This window comes from Anomaloglossus baeobatrachus, chromosome 8, assembly GCF_048569485.1.
Source record: "Anomaloglossus baeobatrachus isolate aAnoBae1 chromosome 8, aAnoBae1.hap1, whole genome shotgun sequence".
NCBI classification, from domain to species: domain Eukaryota; kingdom Metazoa; phylum Chordata; class Amphibia; order Anura; family Aromobatidae; genus Anomaloglossus; species Anomaloglossus baeobatrachus.
In genome coordinates, this window is record NC_134360.1 from 86,044,768 (window position 1) to 86,057,921 (window position 13,154).

Genomic DNA, 13,154 nt, shown 5'->3' on the forward strand with positions numbered 1-13,154 from the left:
TATGTCCGTTAAAGGAATGCGCAGTCACATTTACAATCAGAAATTTTTGCACAGACACTCCATGTGACTCAGGGAACATCAGCCTATGTTTTGATGGGAAAATTTAACCCCGCGCTTTACTCTCCAAAAACACTGCCCCCCATTAAAGTCAATGTAGCTGGGAGCTACAGGTCATTAATAGGAGCTGTGATTGGTTATAGGAACAAAGGACATTCATTGTATAAGAAGCTTCTGTGTGAGGTAATATATCGGTGGGGAGACGGATAGAGACAGACAAGGAAAGAGACAGGGAAAGAGAAAGACAGACAGACACAGATAGAGAGAGACACAGAGAAAGAGACACAGAGAGAGACATACACAGAGAGACACATTTTACTTTTTTTTCTCTCCACAAAAATGTTACTTTAGCCCAAAATTTAGCATTTTTACAAGGGTAACAGAAGAAGATGGACAATGACACCCCCCCCACCCAAAGTGTCACCATTTTGGAAACTACTCCCCTCAAGGAATTTATCTAGGGGTGTGCTGAACATCTTTAACCCATTGGTGCTTCACATTATTTTATAACACATAATGTTACTTTTTTTCAATGAAAATTATGAAGGCACAAATTTTCGTTTATACAAGGGTAATAGGACAAATTGGAACACATCATTTGTTGTGGAATTTCTTCTGAGTATGGCAATCCCCCCATATGTGGTCGGAAACTACTTTCCAAGTACAGTGCAAAGCTTAGAAGGAAAGGAGCGCCATATCGGATTGCAGATATTGCTGTTGTGGTTTGTGAATGCCATGTCACATTGGTGGAACCCCTGAGGTGCCAGAACAGCAGAGTCCCCCATAAGTGACGCCATTTTACAAACTGCACCTCTTAATTAAATCATCTAGCGGTGCAGTGAACATATGGACACCAAATGTTACACCATCGGACAGTGAAGAAAAAATAATTACCGTACATTTTTACCACTGAAATGTTGTTTTAGTCCCAGATTTTATATTTTCACAAGGGGAAATAGATCAGAATGGCAGTATAAGGCTACTTTCACACATCCGGTTTGAGCCCTGCGGCTCAATCCGGCTGTGAAAACTATGCAACGGATGCGGTGAAAACACCGCATCCTTTGCATCAGTTTTTACATGCGGCCGGTCCGGTTTTTTCCGGTTGCGGCATGCTACTGAGCATGCGCAGTGGAAAATACCGCATGCGGCGACCGGATGCGGTTTTTTTCCGCATCGCGCCGCATCCGGCCTCCATAGGGATGCATTGAAAAATGCGCCGCAGCGGCCGGATGCGGCGCGATGCGGTGTTTTTTGCCGGAGCAAAAAACGTTGCAGGGTACGTTCGATCCGGCCGCCGCATCGGCTAAATCTGCCGCATGCGGCAAAAACCGGACCGAACGCAAGCCCCTACGGCACAATGCGGCACTAATGTAAGTCAATGCAAAAAAAACCGCAATCGGCGTTACAAAAGCCGGTTGCGGTTTTTCTGCAGAACGCCGTATTGTGCCGCAGAGCAAAAATCCGGATGTGTGAAAGTACCCTAATTATTACACAATTTCTCATGAACATGGCAGTACCCTATATGTGACTGTACAGGATTGTTTCGCCACACAGCGAGACTCAGGAGAGCTATTTGACTTTTGGAGCTCAGTGTCCTAGAATAGTTTGCGGACTCCATATACAGAGCCCCTAAGTGCCATAAGAGCATAAAACTGCTTCAATTAACCCCAGTTTGGAATAACACCCTTTTGGTCATTTATTTATAGGTGTAGTGATGATTTTTTACTCCATGGGTGTTTTCCAGAAATAAGCAGTAATGGAAGTTGCAGAGTGAAAATGGAAATTGCCATTGTAGTGCCCGTACATTGTAGTGCCCGTACATTGTAGTGCCCATACATTGTGCCAAAGCTTGAGCTTCTGGAGACCTGCATCCTGTAAATTAAGCAGGCTCTCCTCGCCACAGAAATGCCAAGCATGTGGACACTAACTGCGGTTTAGGCACATTGTGGGGCTCAGAAGGGAGGGGGGCATTTGGGAGCGCAGGTCTCACTGGATTTTTTTTTTCGGGGCTGGGGGAGTCTGCACTCTTCCAGAGCCATTGTGCTATTAGTACCATGGAAACCCCTGTACGTCTTTAACAGATGATGAACCTTAGTGGTGACTTGTTTCTTCTGGGTTGAGTAGAAGCTTTTATTGGTTGAATTTTGAGGTACAGAACATTTTGGATCAGGTTACATTTATCCTGTGCTCTATGCGGAGCGCTTAGATCAGGGTACATGATACAGATGGAACCCCTGACTGATCCATTCACTATGGAGGCAGTAGAGATACTCTGGACTATGTGTGGGTTTTATGCACACCTTAAAAGATGGACATCACCAGATCATAGGCCAGAGAGACCAAGGTGACTCCATCTGTCACATTATAGTAAATCTTCCATTGAGGTCCTGTCTAAATCATGTTTTTCCAGAGATTTAGATGGCTACCACAGTGTAAGCACTCAGTGTAAAGCACAGGCTAAATGTGACCTGAGCCTTAGGCGGGCTTTTGCACGTTGCGACATTGCAAGCTGATGCTGCGATGTCGCATGTGATAGTCCCCGCCCCCGTCGCAGCAGCGATATCTTGTGATTCCTGGCGTAGCGAACATTATCGCTACGCCAGCTTCACACGCACTCACCTGTCCTGCGACGTCGCACTGACCGGCATCCCGCCTCCTTCCTAAGGGGGCGGGTCAAACAACGTCAGAGCGACGTCACACGGCAGGCGGCCAATCAAAGAGGAGGGGCGGAGATGAGCAGGATGTAAACATCCCGCCCACCTTCTTCCTTTCATATAGCCGCCGGCAGCAGGTAGGAGACGTTCCTCGCTCCTGCGGCTCACACACAGCGATGTGTGCTGCCGCAGGAACGAGGAACAACATCGTACCTGTCACTGCACCGGCATTATGGAAATGTCGGAGAATACACCGATGATACGATAACGACGCTTATGCGCTCGTTAATCGTATCATGTAGGATTTACACACTACGATGTCGAAAGTGACGCCGGATGTGCGTCACTTTCGATTTGACCCCACCGACATCGCACGTGCGATGTTGCAACGTGCAAAGCCGCCCTTAGGGTATGTTGCAGATTTAGATGCAGATTTTCTGCACCTAAGGCCGGGGCCACACGGGGCACTACTGTGATGCTTGCATGACACTCGGCTCACGTTGGCAGTACAGTAGGAGCCGAGTGTCATGCGAGTGTGCCTGCGTCTGAGGTCCGACCCTGTGGGCAGACCTCAGCTGCAGGGGACGGGCAGGAACTGCGGAGGGTAGGGAGGGATTTTTCTCCCTCTCTCCTCCGTAGCCGGCTATTGCCATTCTCACTCTGCTCGTGCGGTACACCGGTGTACTGCGAGTGCAGTGCGATTTTTCTCTCGCCCCATTCACTTGAATGGGTGCGAGAGAAAGAGTCTCGCCTTACAATCGCAGAAGGCTTCGATTGTTTTCTCGGTCCGATTAGGGCTGAGAAAATAATCGCTCATGTGCGCTGTAACAGCCTAAAATTAGTCCGAGTGGAATGCGATGTTTTATCGCACTCTACTCGCACCGATTTTCTCGCCGTGTGGCTTAGGCCTAAAACTGCATCTCTTGGTAGGAAAAACACTATCACGCACTAAAAAATTTTTTAATTTTTTTAACCCCCCAATTTTTTGCCATCACCTTATTTTGAGAGCTATAATTGTTCTAGATTTCGATGGACAGAGTCACGTGAGGGCTTTTTTTTTTTGCCACATTTTTTGTTTTGTTTTATGGTGTTTACTGCAGGGGTTAGATACGGAGACAGTTTTATAGATTGTGTTGTTCTGGAAGCAGCAATACCAAACGTGTATTTTATTAATTTATTTTTGTTTTTAAATACATTTTCATATTTATTGATGCAAATGTTTTTTTTAAATTTTTGCAATTTTTATCTGTAAAACTTTTCTTACTTAGTCCTCGCACCTCTGGCTGTGTTGATAAGCAGTCAGTGACATGATATGGGAACTGACACTTGCTCATGACGTGCTATGTCCGTCATTGGTCTTTAAGGGGTTAATGATGACCCATCTGTTATTCCAGCACAACAAAACAGCAACAAATGGGAACATAATGTGACATGCCACACAAAAAAGTTATCAAAAAGGAAAAACTTTATTTCAGTTTAATAACTGAGCATTTACATCTAGATACAGACTGATTAAGATTATTCTGCTTTTAATATGCTTCTAATACCGTCTGTCATTAAATTATTGAATTGGTAACAAAACAGTGGAATGTCATACAAAAATTATTTTTTTGGTATATACTTTTTTTTTTCGAATATGAGGAATCACGTTTCAGTTTATTCAGTTTTTATTAAAATAATCAACAAGTGCGTCCACAAGTTCCTGCTTTTTCCCACCCTTTAGCCCGTAGTTACGACACGATTCCTTCAAAACCGGAACAGTCAGTTTTCCCAATGTGCCTTTCTTCACATAATCTCGAAGATCGTCTTCAGAAATGGAGGTTTCTGTCTTGGCCTTCTTTCCAGCCTGACCAGTGTTATCGCCTACAAAAAGATAAACAACAGGTAGCAGTCATCATGAAAATTATAATGAAGAGGTCACACAAGACAATGAAAAAAATTATTTGTAAATGGATGACATGTAGTTCTCAAAGTGTCCACAAGATGGCAAGAGAGTATCAAAAAAGGCTACATTCACACAACAGTTCCGTTTTTGCAGTCCACAAAAGCCGGTCCTGTTTTTCCACGGATGCATCTATGTGACAACCGTGTAACAACTGTTCCGTTTACAGTCCCTGTGTCAGCCGTGTGACCTCCGTCTTTTTTTGCGGACCGCAAAAAAAAAACGGAAGGGGAGTTACATACCGTCCATGATATCTGGCCAGATACTACTCTCCATATAAAGTCTATGGGGAACAGAATCTGGCACAAAGGGGTAGGAGCAAGCGCTAGATACTCACCATTCACCAGGAAGGCTCACACTGCTCCCGCAGCAGCTCTTTGTTCTTCCCCAGCCGGCCACTCATTAAAGTGAACCTGTCATCAGAAATTTAGCTATAAAGCTAAAAGTTCCCCCCCTCTGCAGCTCCTGGGCTGCATTCTAGCAAGGTTCCTATAGTTCTTGTGGCCGCTTTTATACCAAAATAAACACTTTGTAAACTTGTACCTTTTCTTATGCAAATTTCGTAAATCTTCCATGGGGGCGGGCTGCCTGGGGTCCGTTGCTGTCCTCCTGCCGATTTACGCCGCCCCCGAACGATGAATTTCAAAGCTCAGGACGCCGCCCCTGGGTGCCCGTGGTCCCGCGCATGCGCTGTTCCACTGTAGAGGTGCCGTGCACTGTGTGCACGTGTGACCGCTGGTGACGCTTTGCGCGGGCACGAGGTTATGGGCGGCGCTGTGAGTGTCATCAGCAAGTGCCGCTCATAACCTCGTGACCGCACTTTACCCTATTACTCCAGCGTTATGCGCAAGCGCACGCTGGCCAGATGACCGGACGTCACCTCTTTCCCATCCTGCTCAGCAGCAGGTGACGTCCGGTCATCTGGCCAGCGAGCGCTTGCGCATAACGCTGGAGTAATAGGGGAAAGTGCGGTCACGAGGTTATGGGCGGCACTTGCTGATGACACTCACAGCACCGCCCATAACCTCGTGCCCGCGCAAAGCATCACCAGCGGTCACACGTGCACACAGTGCACGGCACCGCTACAGTGGAACAGCGCATGCGCGGGACCACGGGCACCCAGGGGCGGCGTCCTGAGCTTTGAAATTCATCGTTCGGGGGCGGCGTAAATTGGCAGGAGGACAGCAACAGACCCCAGGCAGCCCGCCCCCATGGAAGATTTAAGAAATTTGCATAAGAAAAGGTACAAGTTTACAAAGTGTTTATTTTGGTATAAAAGCGGCCACAAGAACTATAGGAAGCTTCCTAGAATGCAGCCCAGGAGCTGCAGAGGGGGGAACTTTTAGCTTTATAGCTAAATTTCTGATGACAGGTTCCCTTTAAGCTCATACATATTCACTGCTTCCCTTGCTCACCGGCGTCTGTGATTGGTTGCAGTCAGACACGCCCCCACGCTGAGTAATAGCTGTCTGACTGCAACCAATCACAGCTGCCGGTGGGCGGGTCTATATCGTACAGTAATATAAATAAATAATTTAAAAAAAAAACAGCGTGCATCCCCCCCAATTTTGATACCCAACCAAGATAAAGCGTCAGAGCTGGTATTATCAGGCACGGGAGACCTGCATCATTGGGAGCCCCCCAGTCTAAAAATATCAGCCAGCAGCTGATCCATTAGATGAGACAGTCCCGAGACTTTACCCGGCTCTTTCTGACTGGCCTGGTGCGGTGGCAATCGGGTTAATATATGGGATTGATACCAGCTATGTAATGTTACCTGGCATCAAGCTCAGAGGTTAGTGATATCACGGCGTCTATCAGATACTCGACATCACACCTAATCAGTAATAAAACAAAAATTTTTTACGACAAACAAATTTTTATTTGAAAAACACTCCGCAACAAATTCCCTGTTTCACCAATTTATTGGAAAGAAAAATAAAATCTGGGTCCGGCGTAATCCAATAAGGGGGTCTCACGACGATCCATACCATAGTCACTGTCCCAGTCAATGAAGAACAGAATGTTCCCCATTGGCTGGGAGAGCAGGGCAGTGCCCTGAGCCAACATCATTAGGTCAGGCCAGGTCTCCGCAGGGGATAACCAGCGCTGACTTCATGAGGTTAGCTAGGTACATTACCTGGGTGATGAACACCGCTGCACTCCTGATGTCAGCGCTCGTCATTGACTTCCATTGTCTGCTGTGTTCATAAGCGAAGTATCGCGGCAGCTCGTGGCGTCACCGCTAGACACAGTCTCGGGTCGCCTCCGAGACTTAACATGTGAACACGTCAGTGACAAGCGCTGACGTTAGGAGTGCGGGACTTCATCACAGCAGGTAATGAACTTAGCTAACCTCCTAATGTCGGTGCTCATCATCCCCTCGGCTGCTGACACACTGCAGAGCGAACAGCTGCGGGGCTGGCGGGGGAGGACACAGACTGCAGGGGCACCCGACAAAAGTCACAAGGAAGTGCTTCAGTGCGGCTTCCGGGGATTTTGCGGATCCATTGACTTGTATTGAGTCACAGTCCGTTATTACGGAACAGAATAGGACATGTTCCATAATAATGGAACGGAGATACGGCATCCGATGTGTTTTTTGTAGGAACTGATGCACACAGAAGTGCTTCCGTGTGCCATCCGATCCTACACAAAAGACATTGAAAAGATGGTCCTGTCAGTAGGGCCGCAAAAAAACAGGAACTGACCAGGGAAGACGGAACGGTCGTCTGAATGAGCCCAAAAGGAATGAAAAGAGCATATGAGTATAATAAAGGAATAAAATGCACAAATGTGGACAAAGACACAAACAAATGACCACAAAAGGACCCAGCTTGTTTCCGAATATTTATTTTTAACCCTCCTTCATTTCTATCTGCCATAGATGTTTTCATCGCCCTTCTCATACATCCTCCTCTACATCTGACCCTTTCAGTTCACCTTTATATGTTACCAGCATTTCTTTATGCACTACTCTCATTGTTCACGGTGATATAGGGGTTTTTTGCGGACATTTACTTGTCTCTTTATCCACATTTGTGTATTATCTTCATTCATGCTCATGCACTTTTCATTCCTTTTATTAATACTCTATTGCCATCTTGTGGACATTATGAGAACTACATGTCATCCATTTACAAATCATTTTTTCATTGCCTTTTTGTGGGGGACTCTACACTGTATAAATATATACACATCTTGTGTACTTGTTACAATTGTGCGCATATTTGTGTATGTGTATATCATTCATCATGTATAACCTTTTTGGGATCTGTTTTTGAGTTACCTTTTCTTTTATCTTGTCTTTTTGCAATAAAGTTGTGTTTTATACTTTTCTTTGGATCAATACTCATTTCATTGTAAGTTTATATATATCTGGAGTAGAGGCTACTCTATCTCTAAGTGGTTACTATAGGTTTTCTTATCCAAGACCTCTGTATCACAATGGCTGCAGCCAGTAATCTAAGTGACACATCACTGGAATCAGGGTCTCTGTCTCTACATTATGCTGTTCTGAGATGAGGTAGCAAAACCCTGGTGACATATTCCCTTTACTGGCAAAACATTTTTCCACAATACTTTTGTGCTTTTGATGCAATTTTACATATTTTATGTCATTTTTTTCCTTAGTCCCACATACCCACTTATGGGACTTGAGAATTTTAGATTTCAATTGCTGTGTTAATGCAGGCAATATACTCTTCGGTCCTGCACTTTCAGCCTATAAGACCCTGCTTACCATAGCTGGCAGGTCTTGGGTCATTACTTGGGCTCGGGTAGTCTGTGATTGCATCGTAGGGGTTTAAATGGGTTTAAAAGATTGTACTTGCACTATTAACCATCTAGATGCCACTGGCAGCAGCATCTAAGCGCTAAATGGCCATGATCGGAGCAAACACCTGATACAGCAGTGTTTCAATTATACTGTACAATCTACACCTTAGGCATTTTTGCACCTCTGGGGGCGCTATACACACAGTAAAAAGGCAGCGCTGAGGAATATGGCACTTTAATGACCGCAGTAAAAAGGCCTATCGGTAGCTATTAAAGGGTTAAATGTGTACAAAATAACCTCAAAATGAAATTAAAATCTACGCATAAAATTGCACAATTTTCTCTTGGCCAGATAGCCTGTTAAAGAATAGGGTCTTAACTGGATAGAAGGGTGTTAAAGGACCTGGATGGGTTGGGTGCCCACAACTGCATAAAACACTTTAAAAAACGGAGAGGTGGAGGAGAATGGGTTAATCCTGTGCTGCCTGTTACAGATATTTAGTACTATGCATACTGGCCAAGTTCCCGGAGAGGACCACCTCTCAGGGGTCTCACTGCGTGTTTTTCCTGCACTAGTAGCCCAACACCCAGAGGGATGTGAGGAGTTTAAAGGGAAACTTTCATCAGAAAATTACAGGGTGTAAATCTGAATTTTGTTTTAAATGTGTTCATTTTATTTATTTCTGCACACAATCTGCATAAAGAAGGGAATTTTGTTTACTTACCGTAAATTCCTTTTCTTCTAGCTCCAATTGGGAGACCCAGACAATTGGGTGTATAGCTACTGCCTCCGGAGGCCACACAAAGTATTACACTTAAAAGTGTAAGGCCCCTCCCCTTCTGGCTATACACCCTCCCGTGAGATCACGGGCTCCTCAGTTTTAGTGCAAAAGCAAGAAGGAGGAAAGCCAATAACAGGTTTAAAGACAAATTCAATCCGAAGAAACATCGGAGAACTGAAACCATTCAACATGAACAACATGTGTACTCGAAAAAACTAAAAAATCCCTAAGAAAACAGGGCGGGTGCTGGGTCTCCCAATTGGAGCTAGAAGAAAAGGAATTTACGGTAAGTAAACAAAATTCCCTTCTTCTTTATCGCTCCTAATTGGGAGACCCAGACAATTGGGACGTCCAAAAGCAGTCCCTGGGTGGGTAAAAGAATACCTCGTGATAGGGCCGTCAAACAGCCCTGTCCTACAGGTGGGCAACCGCCGCCTGAAGGACTTGTCTACCTAGGCTGGCGTCCGCCGAAGCGTAGGTATGCACCTGATAATGCTTGGTAAAGGTGTGCAGACTCGACCAGGTAGCCGCCTGGCACACCTGCTGAGCCGTAGCCTGGTGCCGTAAAGCCCAGGACGCACCCACGGCTCTGGTAGAATGGGCCTTCAGCCCTGAAGGAACCGGAAGCCCCGCAGAACGGTAGGTTTCAAGAATTGGTTCCTTGATCCACCGAGCTAGGGTGGATTTGGAAGCTTGCGACCCTTTACGCTGACCAGCGACAAGGACAAAGAGTGCATCCGAGCGGCGTATGGGCGCCGTGCGGGAAATGTAGATCCTGAGTGCTCTGACCAGATCCAACAAATGCAAACCTTTCTCAAATTGATGAACTGGATGAGGACACAAGGAAGGTAATGTGACATCCTGATTGAGATGAAAGGGAGATACCACCTTAGGGAGAAACTCAGGGACCGGACGTAGAACCACCTTGTCCTGGTGAAACACCAGGAAGGGAGATTTGCATGAGAGCGCCGCTAGCTCGGACACTCTCCGAAGAGACGTGACCGCTACTAGAAAAGCCACTTTCTGTGAAAGACGAGAAAGGGAAACATCCTTCATAGGCTCGAAAGGCGGCTTCTGGAGAGCAATTAGAACCTTGTTCAGATCCCAGGGCTCTAACGGCCGCTTGTAAGGAGGGACGATATGACAAACCCCTTGCAGGAACGTGCGTACCTGAGGAAGTCGTGCTAGTCGCTTCTGAAAAAATACAGATAGCGCTGAGACTTGTCCCTTAAGGGAGCTGAGCGACAAACCTTTTTCCAACCCGGATTGCAGGAAGGAAAGAAAAGTAGGCAATGCAAAAGGCCAGGGAGGAACTCCCTGAGCCGCGCACCAAGATAAGAATATCTTCCACGTCCTGTGGTAGATCTTGGCGGAGGATGGTTTTCTAGCCTGCCTCATGGTGGTAATAACATTTCGAGATAATCCTGAAGACGCTAGGATCCAGGACTCAATGGCCACACAGTCAGGTTCAGGGCCGCAGAATTCAGGTGGAAAAACGGCCCTTGAGATAGCAAGTCTGGTCGTTCTGGTAGTGCCCATGGTTGGCCTACCGTGAGGTGCCACAGATCTGGGTACCACGATCTCCTCGGCCAGTCTGGAGCGATGAGGATGGCGCGACAGCAGTCGGCCCTGATCTTGCGCAGCACTCTGGGTAACAATGCCAGAGGTGGGAACACATAAGGCAGTCGGAATTGCGACCAATCTTGAACTAAGGCGTCTGCCGCCAGAGCTCGGTGATCGTGAGACCGTGCCATGAAAGCCGGGACCTTGTTGTTGTACCGTGACGCCATCAGGTCGACGTCCGGCACCCCCCAGCGGCGACAGATCTCCTGAAACACGTCCGGGTGAAGGGACCATTCCCCTGCGTCCATACCCTGGCGACTGAGGAAGTCTGCTTCCCAGTTTTCCACGCCTGGGATGTGAACTGCGGAAATGGTGGAAGCCGTGTCTTCCACCCACGTTAGAATCCGTCGGACTTCCTGGAAGGCTTGCCGACTGCGCGTGCCACCTTGGTGGTTGATGTATGCTACCGCTGTGGAGTTGTCCGACTGAATTCGGATCTGCTTGCCTTCCAGCCATTGCTGGAAGGCTTGTAGGGCAAGATACACTGCTCTGATTTCTAGAACATTGATCTGAAGGGTGGACTCTTGCTGAGTCCACGTACCCTGAGCCCTGTGGTGGAGAAAAACCGCTCCCCACCCTGACAGGCTCGCGTCCGTCGTGACCACCGCCCAGGATGGGGGTAGGAAGGACTTTCCCTTTGACAATGAGGTGGGAAGAAGCCACCACTGAAGGGATTCCTTGGCCGCCTGAGAAAGGGAGACGTTCCTGTCGAGGGACGTCGACTTCCCGTCCCATTGACGGAGAATGTCCCATTGTAGTGGACGCAGATGAAACTGCGCGAAAGGGACTGCCTCCATTGCTGCTACCATCTTCCCTAGGAAGTGCATGAGGCGTCTCAAGGGGTGTGACTGGCCTTGAAGGAGAGATTGCACCCCTGCCTGTAGTGAACGCTGTTTGTCCAGCGGAAGCATCACTATCGCTGAGCGAGTATGAAACTCCATGCCAAGGTATGTTATCGATTGGGTCGGGGTGAGATTTGACTTTGAAAAGTTGATGATCCACCCGAAACTCTGGAGAGTCTCCAGCGCAACGTTCAGGCTGTTTTGGCATGCCTCTTGAGAGGGTGCCTTGACAAGTAGATCGTCCAGGTAAGGGATCACAGAGTGACCCTGAGAGTGCAGGACTGCAACTACTGCTGCCATGACCTTGGTGAAGACCCTTGGAGCTGTCGCCAAACCGAAAGGCAGGGCTACGAACTGAAGGTGTTCGTCTCCTATAACGAAGCGTAGAAAACGCTGGTGCTCTGGAGCAATCGGCACGTGGAGATAAGCATCTTTGATGTCTATTGATGCTAGGAAATCTCCTTGAGACATTGAGGCGATGACGGAACGGAGGGATTCCATCCGGAACCGCCTGGTCTTCACATGCTTGTTGAGCAGTTTTAGGTCCAGAACAGGACGGAAAGACCCGTCCTTTTTTGGCACCACAAACAAATTGGAGTAAAAACCGTGACCTTGTTCCAGAAGAGGAACGGGGGTCACCACTCCTTCCGCTCTTAGAGTGGCCACCGCTAGCCGCAGAGCATCGGCTCGGTCGGGAGGTGGAGAAGTTCTGAAGAAGCGAGTTGGAGGACGAGAGCTGAACTCTATCCTGTACCCGTGAGACAGAATGTCTCTCACCCAACGGTCTGTGACCTGTGGCAGCCAAATGTCGCCAAAGCGGGAGAGCCTGCCACCAACCGAGGATGCGGAGAGAGGAGGCCGAAAGTCATGAGGAAGCCGCCTTGGTAGCGGGTCTTCCGGCTGTCTTTTTTGGGCGTGACTGAGTTCGCCAAGAATCTGAGCTCCTCTGATCCTTTTGAGACCTTTTGGACGAGGAGAATTGGGACCTGCCTGAGCCTCGAAAGGACCGAAACCCCGACTGTCCTCTCCTCTGTTGGGGTTTATTTTGTCTGGGCTGAGGTAAAGATGAATCTTTACCCTTGGAGTGTTTAATGATCTCATCTAAGCGCTCCCCAAACAGTCGGTCACTAGAAAATGGCAAACTGGTTAAACACTTTTTGGAAGCAGAATCTGCCTTCCATTCTCTTAACCACAAGGCTCTGCGTAAAACTACGGAGTTGGCGGACGCCACTGCCGTACGGCTCGTAGAGTCTAGGACAGCATTAATCGCGTAAGACGCAAATGCAGACATTTGAGAGGTTAAGGGTGCCACCTGCGGAGCAGATGCACGAGTGACCGTGTCAACCTGTGCAAGACCAGCTGAAATAGCTTGGAGTGCCCATACGGCTGCGAATGCTGGAGCAAACGACGCGCCGATAGCTTCATAGATGGATTTCAACCAGAGCTCCATCTGCCTGTCAGTGGCATCTTTAAG

The 13,154-nt window shown here is 47.6% G+C and overlaps 1 protein-coding gene across 3 annotated transcripts in view; it reads right to left on the reverse strand.

Annotated features, from left to right (window-relative positions):
- Positions 1-4,161: 4,161 nt before the first annotated feature.
- XRCC6 (X-ray repair cross complementing 6) overlaps positions 4,162-13,154 on the reverse strand; it is an 84,622-nt gene continuing 75,629 nt past the window's right edge. For all 3 annotated transcript variants that reach the window (XM_075321865.1, XM_075321864.1, XM_075321866.1), the window contains exon 13: positions 4,162-4,577. In XM_075321865.1, coding sequence (XP_075177980.1) covers positions 4,375-4,577 — 203 coding nt within the window. In that variant the 3' untranslated portion in view covers positions 4,162-4,374. The remainder of the gene's footprint in view (positions 4,578-13,154) is intronic.